This window comes from Sparus aurata, chromosome 5 (genome assembly GCF_900880675.1).
Source record: "Sparus aurata chromosome 5, fSpaAur1.1, whole genome shotgun sequence".
Lineage (NCBI taxonomy): Eukaryota > Metazoa > Chordata > Actinopteri > Spariformes > Sparidae > Sparus > Sparus aurata.
This window is the reverse complement of record NC_044191.1, coordinates 15,055,239-15,069,966: the sequence shown is the minus strand read 5'-3', so window position 1 is coordinate 15,069,966 and position 14,728 is coordinate 15,055,239. Positions and strand designations below refer to the sequence as shown.

The 14,728-nt window shown below is 46.0% G+C and overlaps 1 protein-coding gene across 2 annotated transcripts in view; it reads left to right on the top strand.

Annotated features, from left to right (window-relative positions):
* kat6a (K(lysine) acetyltransferase 6A) overlaps window positions 1-14,155 on the top strand; it is a 36,317-nt gene extending 22,162 nt beyond the window's left edge. For both annotated transcript variants that reach the window (XM_030416464.1, XM_030416465.1), the window contains exons 9-17: window positions 1,107-1,222; window positions 1,857-1,998; window positions 2,985-3,146; window positions 3,898-3,991; window positions 4,133-4,364; window positions 6,829-7,030; window positions 7,119-7,838; window positions 8,073-8,334; window positions 8,437-14,155. In XM_030416464.1, the coding sequence (XP_030272324.1) occupies window positions 1,107-1,222; window positions 1,857-1,998; window positions 2,985-3,146; window positions 3,898-3,991; window positions 4,133-4,364; window positions 6,829-7,030; window positions 7,119-7,838; window positions 8,073-8,334; window positions 8,437-11,804 (5,298 nt within the window). In that variant the 3' untranslated portion in view covers window positions 11,805-14,155. The remainder of the gene's footprint in view (window positions 1-1,106; window positions 1,223-1,856; window positions 1,999-2,984; window positions 3,147-3,897; window positions 3,992-4,132; window positions 4,365-6,828; window positions 7,031-7,118; window positions 7,839-8,072; window positions 8,335-8,436) is intronic.
* Window positions 14,156-14,728: the final 573 nt, after the last annotated feature.

Below are 14,728 nucleotides of genomic sequence, written 5' to 3'. Positions count from 1 at the left end.
GGGATGATGGGGAAGGAGTCGCAAAGGAGGGAGATGGCATCAGCAGGGGAACCTGGGAGAGACCTGTGAGTCTGTGACTGGGAGCTGGATTTCAGTGGTGATGAGAATGTGGTCGGAGAGCAGAGACAACAACACCCAGGTTGTAAAGGATGAAGTCACCGATGAGGTCTGTAGGATGTTGGCACATGTGTGGGTGGAAAAGGCAATGAGCTGTGATAGCCCTTCATATTTCAGCACTGAGAGAAATTAATGTGCTGTGAAACAGCTGCCAGATTCAGCATGTATATTAAAATCATCTATTGTTATAGATGCAGGTCAGGACTGTGAGTGTAGGAATCTGTCAGGATCAAAGATTTGGCTTTAAATTACCAGTAGATGCAAATAACAAGGGGTAAATGATGATGGTGTACTGCAGGATGAATAACGTGTAGTTTTGTCCTTGGAAATTTTCTTACATTTTTCATTCTCCTTATGATTGATGGCAAACTCAGACCCACAAAGTTTGTTTTGGTGTCGAGGGAAATCCTGTTTTATGGTGTTAACGTTGAGCAGGGCAGCTCTAATGACAGGTCAGCCTCGCCAGTGACCTGGGAGTGTTTTGTTTGGCCAACAGTCATATATAGGGAGTCATATAAAACGCTATTCCAGATTCAGACTGAAATATCCACACCAGTGTTTAAGTGCTGGATGTAGCAGAGTAGTAAGAGTTAATGATGTGTGAAAAGGGTCAGCATTATTATCTAGATTGGGTTGCAGTTGATTAGAGCACATGGTTCCCATAAAAGACAGGCACGGATGGGCAAACTGGTCTTGTAAAATTCTGACAGCTCCACTTATAGTTCCATCGTCGTGTAGCAGGCAGGCAGCTTTAGTCTCTCTGACAACTAAGATGTAATAAGAAGGTGTATGGCTTTTGGTCACTGACTTAATCAATTATTTGTTTTAGCTTTAATGTTATCTTGTTTGTAAAATCCCCAGTTTTCTCCCTGGCTGTCACTCTATTGTGTAAGATCCCAAGCCAGTAGTCCCTGGTGTGTAATCTGTCTGCTAATCTATTGTGTAGTAAACCAGGAATTGACCTTTCTTACTTTTCTTCACCCCAACAGAAAGTTGGTGTGACAGGTCCACCTGACCCTCAGATGCGCTGTCCGTCAGTCATCGAATTCGGCAAGTTTGAAATCCAGACGTGGTACTCATCTCCCTACCCCCAGGAGTACAGCAGGTAAGCTAACGCACCATAATGAAGCACAAGAGCTTAATGCACTTAGCTCCCAGTCCTGCTCGTAGGCATAGAAATCACCAGCAGCGTAATGGAGCTCATTATAAGGTTGTTTACAGTACCACCTATTCTGGCACATAACCATCGAGAGCCAGGGAGCTAATTTGGTTCAGATTTCCTGAGGGTGTATTCATTTTTCATGTATGTGTATGTATGAAGCTGTTTAATAGAATCTGGTCTACTGTTCTGCTTATCAAATCTGCTTTCATTAGGTGTTTGGAAATTGTAGAAGAGAACAAAAATGAACATGAAAAAAGCTCACTGACCCCATCAGAGTAAAAGGATTTTCATTATTGTTTAATTGCTCAATTTATGCTATAAATCAATTCATAATGTGGTCCATATCATGTTAAAACATAGAGAAAACATGTCCTTAACATTTTTAGACCTTAGGTAAGATATTTTTTGTTTTGCCCTAAATCCAAACACTCACACATAATTATCACACAAGATTAAGAAAACCATAAAGTATCCACATTTGAGTGAATTGACTGAATTAATGGCCTTTTAATTAATTTATTATAAGCATTCCTCACTTCTTCTCTCTTTGTGCTCCCCGTCCTTTTCCCCGATCCAGACTACCCAAGCTCTACTTGTGTGAGTTCTGCCTGCGCTACATGAAGAGTCGCAGCATTCTCTACCAGCACATGAAGAAGTGCAGCTGGTTCCACCCACCTGCTAATGAGATCTACAGGAAGGATGATGTCTCTGTATTTGAGGTGAGGAGCTGTTCAGAAAGATGGACTGAATAACGATGATAATTATTGAACTGATATAATTGACCTTTTAGAACTAACCTACTTTATATTATTATTTCTATTAGTCTCTTTCTACGGTCTGGTTTAGTAGAGGATTGTGTTGTTGTGTTTTTCTGTTATGGGGCTTTGTGTTGAAAACTTGAAATTCAGTAAACATTAAGTTGGTAAAAGAAATTATGTGAGTGAGTGATGGTGGGTGAAAATGTCACAGACAAAGATTGGACCCACAGTGAGCTACAGTCACGAGCCTTTGCCTTTCTTCTTCTCTTCATCTCACCTCGAAAATTACACCTCACGTTGTCACTCTGGTACACCTGAAACTATACACAGTTGTCAATAATATATTCCATAATTTCCAAAGACTTTAACCATGACCCACTAATTTTTATTTAAGACTGTGGGAGATTAATTACATGCATGGGGTAACTTTATGAATATACAGGATGTTGATCATTCACATTCCTGATGGTGATTAATTGACAATATTCTTTTGTTTATGTCATCAGGGAGAAGTCAGTGTAATTATTAGAAGAATTCATAATTACCAATTTACAGCGGAGCAGTTCTTCTGGGTCTCGTAGCGCAGCGGCAATTTAATTCAGTGAATTGTTGTCTGCAGGCCACTGCAGCTCCTCTTTCCCTCGCTCTGCAGTCCATCGTCACTCGGAGGAGAGCAGAGATAACTGGCGAGCTGCCAACCTGAACCTCCCTCCTCTCTCACTCTCTCTCTCTCTTTACAGCTCTTTGTTTATCTCTTCCACCCTCTCGATCTACCGGGCTCTCCAGAGATGGCTGAGATCATTGGCTGACACTAACTTTTACTCCATTCACCTTCACTCTGTTCCTCTTCTCTAACAGCAGCTTTGAGATGTACTCCTGAAGTTTCTTTGGCTGAACTGTTGTCATTGGTGTTGTACTAATGTGTTTTCTCACTAATCCCACAACAGGTTGATGGGAATGTGAGCACAATATACTGTCAAAACCTGTGTCTGCTGGCCAAGCTGTTCCTGGACCACAAGACCCTCTACTATGATGTGGAGCCCTTCCTTTTCTACGTCCTGACCCAGAATGACGACAAAGGTTGCCACCTGGTCGGCTACTTCTCTAAGGTATGGCCATTATGCTCCCAGCCTCATCCCTGTGCTGGATGTCAGTTTAGGATTTTGTTTCAGCATGCCGCCTTCATTTTTAACAAATACACATCTGTAAACTGCGATTTAGGGCTGCAAACTGCAATTCAATTATTGTTGATTAATCTGTTGATTATTTTCTCAATTAGTTGATTGGTCTATAAAATGTCAGAAAAAGATGAAAAATGTTGATTTGTGTTTAACAAAGATGACACAAGATGACATCCTCAAATGGCTGATGTTTTTGTACACAACACAAAGAAATTAAGTTTACTGTCATAAAGGAGGAAATAAACCAGAAAACATTCACATTTAAGAACCTGGAATCAGAGATTTCTGATCATTCAATAGTTAATTGCACTTCTACCTTAATCACCCTGCACAAACTTAGTACAACAACCACATGAACTGAAATGTAGAGGAAAGCATATTCAAATGAACCGACATTGAAATGCATTGGCATCACCCCACACTGGAGCATTCCTACAAACATACAAATGCTCGTGTTGTGTCCCAGATAAACACTGGGTGCTGTGAGCTCCGTTGCCCCTCTGTGGAGTTTGCAGTCGCAGGTGCTCCCATTAACATGCCGCCTCGCTGCCAAAACACAGCAGTTAGTGAACGGACGCAGCATCATCAACACCCTGCTGTATACCCGCACAGGCCTGCTCTGTGATGTAGTTTCCATGATTTGTTTTCTAATGGCGGAATGTGTCTGTGTATTTTCCAGGAGAAGCACTGTCAACAGAAGTACAACGTATCATGCATCATGATTCTTCCACAGTACCAGCGCAAGGGCTATGGACGCTTTCTCATCGACTTCAGTAAGGGCTTTATCAACAACATGGACACTATTGACCAAAAAAAAAAAAAGACGAAATGCATGACTTAAAAAAAAGGAAGCGATACTATAGTGTACATATTTTCTGTCTCACCGTGTATGTTTCTTGCCTCCCTTTCTGCAGGCTACTTATTGTCCAAGCGCGAGGGTCAGCCAGGATCCCCAGAGAAGCCTCTGTCGGACCTCGGTCGGCTGTCCTACATGGCCTACTGGCGCAGCGTGGTGCTTGAGTGTCTTCATGAGGTCCGTGACCGCCAGATCACCATACGACTACTCAGCAAACTGACCGGGATCTGCCCGCAGGATATCACCACCACCCTTCATAGCCTCAGCATGCTTGAGCAGCGAGGAGACAGGTCAGAGACGGGACCAGCACACACCTAAAAAAGACCACATTATTTAGTGCCTTATTAAATGGGTGAAGGACGCACTCTGGTGGTTCATACTGTAGTCTCAAACAAACTCTTATTTTCCCTCGTTTAGCATGCTATATTACTTACTATTGTGTAGTGAAAGATTAAAGGAGTATCGGTGCTCAGCAACATAGTATTAAAGGCTCTTGTTGAGCTTAACTCAAACGATAAAGAATATGGCCAGTAGCCAGGTTACACCTTGCATGTGAACAAAGGCAGGTTTTAAATTAGGCTTGAGTGGGTTCATTGCCCACATAGTCACTATGATAACCAGTGGATGCTGTCTGATATATTTAAGCTCCACTGAACATCAATAAAGGTTAAGTGTCCTGCTGCTGCCTTAATTGACTGACTGACGTTTTTAACCCTGGTAACACTACCAACAGTAGGAAACATGATCAGGAGTGGCTAAGTGTATTGAGCATTCTTTCAGTTTATATCGGTGGTTAAAGGGGCAATGTGTAAGAATTTTATTCGAAAAGTACCAAAAATTATCAACACGATGTGAATAGATAGCAGTCATGTCATTGTGACGTCTATGCATTGTGTTGCAGAGGTATCTACTGAAGTTAGCATGCTGACAAGCTAGCTCTGACTCGTCCTGGTCCAAAGCTCCTGTAGTAGCACTGTTAACACCAACACTCTCCTGATCCAGTCCCAGTCTGAACTGCTAGCCGCACCTCTAGCTGAGCTAACTAGCTAAGACAGCTACTGCTGGCTGCAGTTATTGGTTACTCTGCTGATATGATGCTCCCTATTTGTTTTGAGTATGAATTTGATAGGTGACCTGTTCTTACATATTGCACCATGAAGGGAATATCAATGTCTGACAGTACTGACCTGATAAACAGTGTTTTTGGAATATTTAACCAAAGACAGAATTGGCGACAGAATATTATTTCACAGAATGTTAACATTCTGAGGCTTAAGTTTATAACAATATGCATAGTCAAGCCTCCTAATGGAAGTAGGCACAGACATTCTGAAGGTCTGGTAAATGTTTATGTACATGGCTATCTGCATTCACATAAGAAAGTAACCATACACATGGCAGGGTTTCCCCCAGAAAACTTGCTAAGCCTGGTGGTTGGTTGACAGGGGCCTGACACAGGCCAGCAACTGACTGATGGCAGTGCTCTATAGGTAACAGATTCATGACTTAGTAGAGTTTAGAGTTGTTCCATACTGCCTTGCATTAAATCAATGTTAAAAGTTAATTGGTGGGCAATTACAAGCTTGAGGAGCCAGTGAAGGCATTTAATTCAATTATGGCTTCATGCTCCATATTAATCACTGGCTCGAATGCTGCAGCGATATATATTTACATTTGAAACAATGTTGCATTGTTTACATTTGCTTCTGCTTGCTGCCATATTGACGCTGGTGCGATGGTGGAGAGACCCAACATGAGCATTAAGCACATCTTGCCTATAAGTAGTGCAAGGAGCTTCAATAAAAGCTCTGGTCGAGGATCCTTGCATTGCCCGCTGGCGGTGGCTGCGACAGACTCGGCAAAACATACCTAAAACCGAAACTTTGACTTCATTAGAACAGCTACCGCTATAGCTTATCTAATGCTGAATTTAATAGTGGCGTTTTACTACTAAACCACTGTGAAATTAGTACTTAATACTGTTAATATTTTCACGTAGTACAAAATAAACAAAATAAAACTTACCATAATTGGTCAGGTACAGCCACCCGCTGTACAAACTAATTTTGATTAAATCCGCTGGTTCTATGTTTCCCAATGCGGCGAGGAGAAGGCTGCTCTGCCACTGCAGTGGACGACTAGCTAACATCCATGCTACATCCATGCTAGCTGCCTCATCGACCCATGGCTCAGCCAGTGTCGCGCCGCTGCACACCTGGTCAACAGGTGAACCAGCGAGTTCAGCGTCCCTGCCTTTGTTCGTCTGACTGCAGCAGAAAAAGTCCAGTGTTTTTTGGCCGTTTCTTTGTGACATCCCGTTATGTTCAATCACAAGTAGCCTAGTTTGCGTTTAGTGACAGTAACAGTGGTTTGTGGGGTGTTAGGTGAAGAAAAGACACCTGACCTCAGACCGCCATGTGTTCACGTGTTGACCATAAGGTGTCGCCATTGCTCTTTTAACTTCATTACTGATGTAAACAAACCTATTTTGAATGAATAAATAAACGATGCTTAGCCTGGCAAGGGGAAATTTAAGCCAGGCGGGCCACCAGCCTTGTAATACACTGGGGTAAACCCTGCATGGCTAAAAACCCTTTACAAGCTTTGCAGGCTAACATGAACATAGGTGTAGACGCACACATACATATTCTGACATACACAGCCTTATTCATGTGGTTTCTCCATACTTGCGTATAGAAAGACGTGCATACAGATTGATAATGCTCCTGTTTTTCCTTGCTGTGGTTCTGTCAGGCTGGTCCTGGTGCGACGGGAGAAGCTGGTGGTGAGTCACATGACCCGTCTCAAGGCCCGGCCACGGCAGCTAGAGGTGGACCCCGATAGTCTCCGCTGGACTCCTGTCATTGTAACCAACACCGTGGTCTCTGACGCTGACAGAGATGATGATGATGATGAGGAGGAAGATGAGGAACCAGAGGAAGACAAATGCAAGGAGGTAAATGCATTGAATTTATTCAATGATATAGTGGATTGATCTCAAAGCTGCTTAATGATTGATTGTATTTTACTTTATCTATAAATAGATAAAACCAAGTCACAAGGTTCCATCAATGTCCTGGCACATGCGCAAAGGGAAGAAGCGGGATGAGGACGATGAGGAGGAGGAGGAAGAAGAAGAGGAGGAGGAAGAGGAGGTGGAAAGAAAGGGCTTCCTGGGGTTTCCCATTAGCCAAAGCTCTCCAACTCCCCCTCCTGTTCGCTGTCCACCCCCTGCCCCAGAACCAACACGACCCCCTCCGCCGACAAATGGAGAACGCAGACCAAGGGGACGCCCACCCAAAAACTGGCCTTGGGGAAAGGTGAAAGACAGTGCACGGGTAGGACGGCCTCCTAAGGTCCGGCCAGCTGAGGACGAAGACGATGAAGATGAGGAGAGAACGAGTGGAGGAAAAACTGCAGCCTCTGCCAGCGGCCCTCCCTCCCTTTTCTCCCTGGACAGACAAGCAGAGTCCACAGCCTTTCACTCACTTGACATGGCCAGGCACCCCTCCATAACCCCGAACCGAAGAGGGCGGCCCCCAAGGAAAAAGAGAGGCCCTAAGCCCAGACTGACTGTAGGGCCTGGAGAAGGGCTGGTTCAGCTTCCGGTGGTTTCCAGGTTAAATGAGCCTCCACCTGTCAGGAAGAGCTGCTTCAGTGAGAGCAGTGAAGACGAGGAGGATGATGATGATGAAGATGATGATGAGAGGAGGGCATGTTCCCCACCCATCCTCACCAAGCCTGCCATGGGGCTGAAATGCAAGGTAAAAAAAAAAGTAAAAGTAAAACAATCTGAATTCTGATTGATTCATAGTCCTTCAGAAAAAATATTCTGGAGCTTGAAAAATCAAAATAAATTGGCATTCAGTTGTATTTGGAACTGGATTTATGTCGATGCTCTGAATTGTACTATAATCTTGATCTGGGTCCTTCAAATCTGTTCTTGTTATTTTAAACAAAATTTCTAAAGCACAACTAATTCCTCATGTTATTTCTAGAAGCCGCTGAGGAAGCGTCGCTTTCGCCAGCGTAGCCACCCTCACAGCAGCGTGGTGACAGAGACCATCTCTGAGACCACAGAGGTGTTGGATGAGCCCTTCGTAGACTCGGACTCAGAGAGACCTATGCCAAGGCTAGAGGAGGAGACGCCACTGGGACACCCACTGCACCGCTACCCACCAGCCCGCTCTGCTCTACGGTTGTCTGACCCAGCACCCAAAAGGGGCAGGCACTCCAACCTCACAGATTCAGAGGAAGACGGTGAGAAGACAGGCTTATGATGCTAAAATTGGCAAGAGTTATTGTGATTAATTATATGTGTATCTTTATCTAACACAGACTTTTCTTCTTGCAACCTGTTAGAGTTAACACCTGTGCTGAAGCCTGTGGCTGCTCTGCCAGTAGCACCATCGGAGACCCTAACGTCCAACCCAGAGGTTCCAGTCAAGAAGAAGAAAGGCTGGCCCAAGGGAAAGAGCCGCAAACCGCTGCACTGGAAGAAGCGGGGACCTGGAAAACCTCCTGGGCCCAATCAGCCAGATAGCCAGGCCCAAGGTGGGGATCCTCCACCCCCGAAAATCAAAATGAAGCCTGGCCGCAAGCCCCGGAGCTGGTATTTGCAGCGGGCCCAGGAGGAGGCAGAGAAGCAGGAGCAAGAAAGACAAAGGCTGTTGGAGCAGCAGCTGGACAAAGATCCTCAGCTGCTCCAGACAGATGACCGCAAGCGAGTCTCCAGAGCCAACACTGACAACAAACAGAAAGACTCTGATGAAGAAGATGACTATCTCCCTAAACCTGTCGAGCAGAAGGTGCCAAAGAGGCGAGGGAGACCGCCCAAGAACCGCGCCATCCGCCCGCCACCGCAGCCTGCACCCAAACCACCTCCCACCTCTGAGCCAGAGGAGGAAGAGGACGAGGAGGAGGAGACTCAAAGAGCCTGGGAGGAAGAGAAACCCAGCCGTCCACCATCTCGTCCCCTGTTGTCCCCTTCTTCTTCTTCTTCCACCCCAGGGCCCCGGGCCCCACAGTCCCGGCCTCAGGACACAGATATGGGTGACAGGGAAGAAGACGATGAGGATGAGGAAAGGGAGGAAGAGGAATGCGGCAGCATGGGCAGCGGTAGTATCAACAGGAGAGCAGCGGTCACGCCGGGCTCAGGAAGCAGGCGTAGTGAAGACCATGACGCAGATGACGAAGGTGATGGACACTTGGAAAACAAGAGCAACAGCAGCAACAACAGCAGTAAAAAGAGAAAAAGTCAAGACTCTGAAGATGAAGATGATGATGAAGATGAGGAGGAGGAGCCTGCCTCCCATCCAAGCTCTCCTCCGGTCAAAGAAGAACCCCAAGGTGGAGAGGCTTTTTTAGACATGGAGAACAGCGTGGCCCAAGACTATGTAAGCAAGCAGGAGGAGGAAGAAGAGGAGGAGGAGGAGGGTGAGGAGGAGCTGCAGGAGACCAAATGTCGACCCTCCTCAGCTGACCCCCAGCAGGAGGAGAGGAGGCGCAGAGAGCAGGAGGAGTCTGCTGCAGCAGCTGCGGCAGTAGAAACAGTTACGGCCATGTCTGTTCCTTCTGAGCCCATGGAGCTCCAGCCTCTGCACCCGGACGACAAGGATGTCACGCTGTTGATGGAACCCCAACACACACATCCACACTCTCATCCCCACCAGCACTCTGACTTCAAAGAGGAGCTTGGACACCACCACCCACACCACCCCCATCACCATTCCAACGAGCTGGACCTGGAGACTATGCAGGCCGTCCAGTCCCTGACACAGGGGGAAGCCCAGGATGAAGAGACTGAACCACAGTCACATCATGGGGCATACCAGGACTGTGAGGAGACACTAGCTGCCTGCCGGACCCTGCAGAGCTATAGCCACACAGGGGAGGCCGAGGAGGAGGCGCTGGCCTTAGTGGAGGAGTGTGGGGCCTCCCAACACAGCAGCCCCCTCCCAAACCCCCCAGTGCCGCCCCTGCCAAATCAGTCTGTGCGCTCAGTGAACAGTCCGGGGTTGCCCTCAAACATCATGGACACAACACCAGCAGGGCAGAGGGGAGGGACGCCTGGCCCTACTGGAGCAGGAGGCAGTGGTGGAGGTGCTGGAGGGGGGTACACCCAGATCACGCCAGAGCATCCTAGCTCTCTGTCAGCACCATCCCAGCAGAACATGGAGACGTCGCCAATGATGGATGTGCCATCCGTGTCAGACCACTCGCAGCAGGTGGTGGACAGCGGCTTCAGTGACCTCGGCAGCATAGAGAGCACAACAGAGAACTATGACAACCCCAGCAGCTATGACTCCACCATGGGCGGAGGGGGCAATGGAACAGGGAATGGGGGAAATGGAGGGGGAATGTCAGCAGCTGTAGTTGCAGGAGCTTCCACAGCTTCCTCGTCATCGGCCGCTTCTTCCTCAAGCTCGGCCACCCCATCCTCTTCCTCCCAATCTAACAGCTGCTCCTTCGTACCGGCCCCCAGCCTCACGTCTTCCACAGGAACTGGGGGATCCCAACTAGCAATGGGCAGCTGTAGCCTCATCCAGCAAACAGGACCCGGACCCAACAGCGGACCAGGTGCCACCAATGTAGGCAGTGCTGTGCCCCAGCCACCACCACCCCCGCCACCGTCCAACACTCCCAGCTGTGGTATCAAGTCTCCTCAGAGCTGTGGTGTGATCGAGAGGCCGCCCAGCACCAACCAGCAGCAACAGCAGCAGCAGCAGTCCCAAAAAAAGGTTCCTCAGCAGCCTCCACAACAACAGCAACAAGCCCCCAACCCACAGCCTCCACCATCAGCCCCCCCACCGCCACCGCAGCAGCAACAACAGCAGGCCCTGTCACAGTGTAGCATGGGCAATGGCTTTGCCTCCACACCCATGATTATGGAGATCCCCGAGAGTGGAGGCGGAGGAGGGGGGCGCACCCTGTATGAGCGAATGGGTCAGGACTTTGGCACAGGGGGCTACCCCCAGCCATCAGCTACCTTCAGCTTGGCCAAACTTCAGCAGCTCACCAACACCATCATGGACCCCCACGCCATGCCCTACTCCCATTCAGCCTCTGTCACCTCCTATGCCACCAGTGTATCTCTCTCAAACCCTGGGCTGGCCCCTTCACCCCATACTCCCCTTCCGCAGGGTCAGCCCACTATGACCCCACCACCTAACCTCAGCTCTGGCTCCATGAACCTAGGTTCCCTGCAGTTGCAATGCAACATGCCCACCACTAACATTGGTCTGGGACCTCCGCCGCACACACAGCGGCTACAGGGCCAGATGGCTACTGTCAAAGGTCATATTTCCATCCGGTCCAAAGCCACGCAGCAGCTGGCCCCGGCCCCACACCAGCAGCAAATCTATGGCCGCAGCTCAGGTGCTGTGGCAATGCAGGGTACGCCGCGCACCTTGGCGGTGCAGCGCGGTATGATGCCAAACCTCATGCCTACGCCGGCACCGTACAATTCCATGAACATGACACCCCTCAATGCTATGTCAGCTGGCTACCGCATGTCCCAGCCCATGATGAACAGCGGTTATCACGGCAATCCCCCTTACATGAATCAGCCAGCCCAGTACCCCATGCAGATGCAAATGGGTATGATGGGAGGACAGGGTTACCCGCAGCAGCCTATGCAGCCCAATCACCATGGCAACATGATGTACACTGGCCCCTCCCATCACAGCTATGCTGGTGTCCCAAAACAGTCACCTTACATGAGCAGATGAGCAGCCAAGAACTGAAAAAAGGAGACATGGGGCCAGAGTTGATACTCGCTGTACTTTAAATGTCCATTACTCCTGTTCACCCTCTCCAGTGCCATGGCAGGCACAAGTGAGCGGAGGTGATTGGAGACGGAGAGCGTCTTTGGGTTTCCTGTTTTTCTATGTTGTCATTTTGTCCCTTTTTATTTGGGCTCGTTTCCCCTCCCCCGCCCAGCTGGCTGTGAATGGGAGTAAGTCAGTAGTGTTCCGGGCTGTGGCGTGTACATGGACCTCAGCCGTACCAATCTGCTGCAGGCCAGGCCTACACAATCGTCTGTAATGTGGTTTCTCACAGGCCCAGGAGACTCCTCCTCCTCATGATGTGCAGGAGGAGAGCAGGGGAGGACAGGAATGACGAGGAAGATGCACAGAGAAAGACAATACAGGAGTACCTTGCTTTGTCTGACTGCGAATGAAAAAACAGTGGTTAACTGAATATATTCAACCATGCACACAATCTTTTCATTGATATGGGAAGCCTTACCTTGAAAAAAGAGACAATGAAACATTGTAGGCGGACTCTTGTTTTGTTAAACATAATGTTGAATCCTATTTTTGTTGTCGTTGTTTTTGTTGATTGTTTTTTGAAATACTCGTGTGCAGTCCGACCTCTTATATGCTTTGGTCTTTATATGTGTGGCATTCTGAAATGGTGATACACCTTCTCGCTCTCTCAGAAATACCCAAACATCTCTGTGGCCACAGACAGCTTTTCACCCAGTTCCAGAAAAGCCGAAGAGTGCAGCCTACAGTGTTTGAGGTGTTGAGTGGTTTTTAGAGTCTCTGGCTTCCAGGGTGGACGGTGTTGTACCAAAAACAGCAAAGACAGAGAGGAGAGGAGCGCATTACTGTCTTATTAAATGTCCATACATGAAACAAGTAGCATTATTTTCCAGTTTGCCACCACTCTGAAACGTTTAGATGTAAATATTCTGGTACTTCCCGATATCCAACACACACACACACACACACACACTGGCTAGCTGTCGCCAAATGATGGCTAGCTTAGGAAACATTCAGCTGTTCTTGTCCACACTCCACTGACAGACAGTGTACTATGTCAGCCTTTTTTAGCAGTTTAGGGAATGCAGAACAAACGGTGGGATTTCCATTTAACTGCTTTAAGGAAAGTCAGTTAACTAGAGCTGACCTCCCCTCCTTAAGTGTTAGTGACCCATAGAGGTCGAGGAGTCTGCTTCTGAATGGTGTATTTTTTTTTTCTCTGTATTTTGTTTATTATTATTATTTGTACTTTTCTTTTCTGCAAAATTCTGCACTCCCATTGGCTAGAAATATGGCGGTAGACAGTTAGCCTTTCTAAAAGGTGTGCCTAAATGCCTGATCTAGTGCATGGTTTGGCCCTCACATAGAGGCACACTCATATGAAAGCAGGGTCTGAGGTGAGTAAGTGTTTGAGGTCCTGTTGGTAATGGTGTTCAGCTGGCGGAGGGTGTAATGGTAGACCTTGTTGGTCCATGTACCAGTATTCAAAGTCAAAAAAGGAGTTTTCATTTTCTTACAGGCCTAACATTGCATACTTTATTTGTGTGTATTGTTTTGTTCTGTACTTATTTTTTGTTGTGTTTTTTTCTGAATTTTATCAGACTGGGCAGCTTTCTTTTATGACACAAGCTGACTCTTTTTGACTTTAGAAAACCTATTGTAGAGAAAATGTTTTTTCTATAATATAAAAGGAAACTCTGACATTGATATTGGTACTGTCATTTTTTTCACTTCTGTTTCAGGAAAAAAAAAAACAATACATATTTTTTAGCTCGCCTCTTGGGTAATAATTACTAAGAAATTCAAAATTTAAAAAAATTACCACTCACTTTTAGTGACTTTAAGATGCCTTTAACCTCTCCATTCCATCTCATCTCTAGAGTTTTTCTATCTTTGTGTAGTATATTAATGCTATTTTAAACAAAAGGACTACAAATATCTAAAGGTCACTTGGCATTCTTTTCTTTTTGTTTTTTTTTTACTTCTTGTGTGTGTATAGGATGACTTCCTTACATTTAAGAGGCATGTAAAAAGGAGCTCAGTATATTTCTGTCTGTTTATATTGCTTCCCTTTTTGTATCCTTTGTAATTGTACATGTTGCGTTGTATGCTAAGAGAGAGCGCAAAATAAAGAGAGGAGTGACAGCTGGGCACAGTGAAGGTTGATTTGCGCTCAGCGGCCTCAACTCTCTACTCTGTCCCTGTATGTATTTCCATTTATTCTGTTTTTTTTTTCTTTCTTTCTTAGCAAGTACTTTCAAAGAACTCTGTACATTTTAACATAAAATGAAAATAAATTATGTTGAGCCATTCATGTTTTCCTTTCTTCAAGTCAGTTCTACAGTTAAATTGTAGTCTAAAAGGCTGGAAGATGCTTTAATTATGCTAAATACCGTACATGTTATCTATAATAGTTTACCTTCTTGAATAAACCAAGTATTTTATCATTTAAATAGCTATTTAAAGGTCTAGACAAACTGTCATAACCGTACATACAGCAGACAAGTTAGTGGTGTACTGCAGAACAAACATCAAGTTTAAATTAAGTTACGTTTATTCCAAATCCTAATAACTTTTCTTGGGTGTTCTTCATCACATTTAAAGGGTCATTATGTAGTGTAAGAAATTCAAACTCAGTATATTAATATTTGCCATATTAATGATTGTAAAATTAATAACACAAATTCAGAAATATGTATGTTCCATAACTGAATTAACAATCTGTTATTTGCAGTTTGCAGATGCAGTTTATCCAGTCATGAAAACAGTTTGTTTGATTAGTTTATTTAGCCATAAAAAAAACAGTAAATGAAAAATGTTCTCTTCTAATTGAAATTTCTTCACTAAAGCTACATAGTGCGCCTTCAAAGGTGCAATGAGCAATT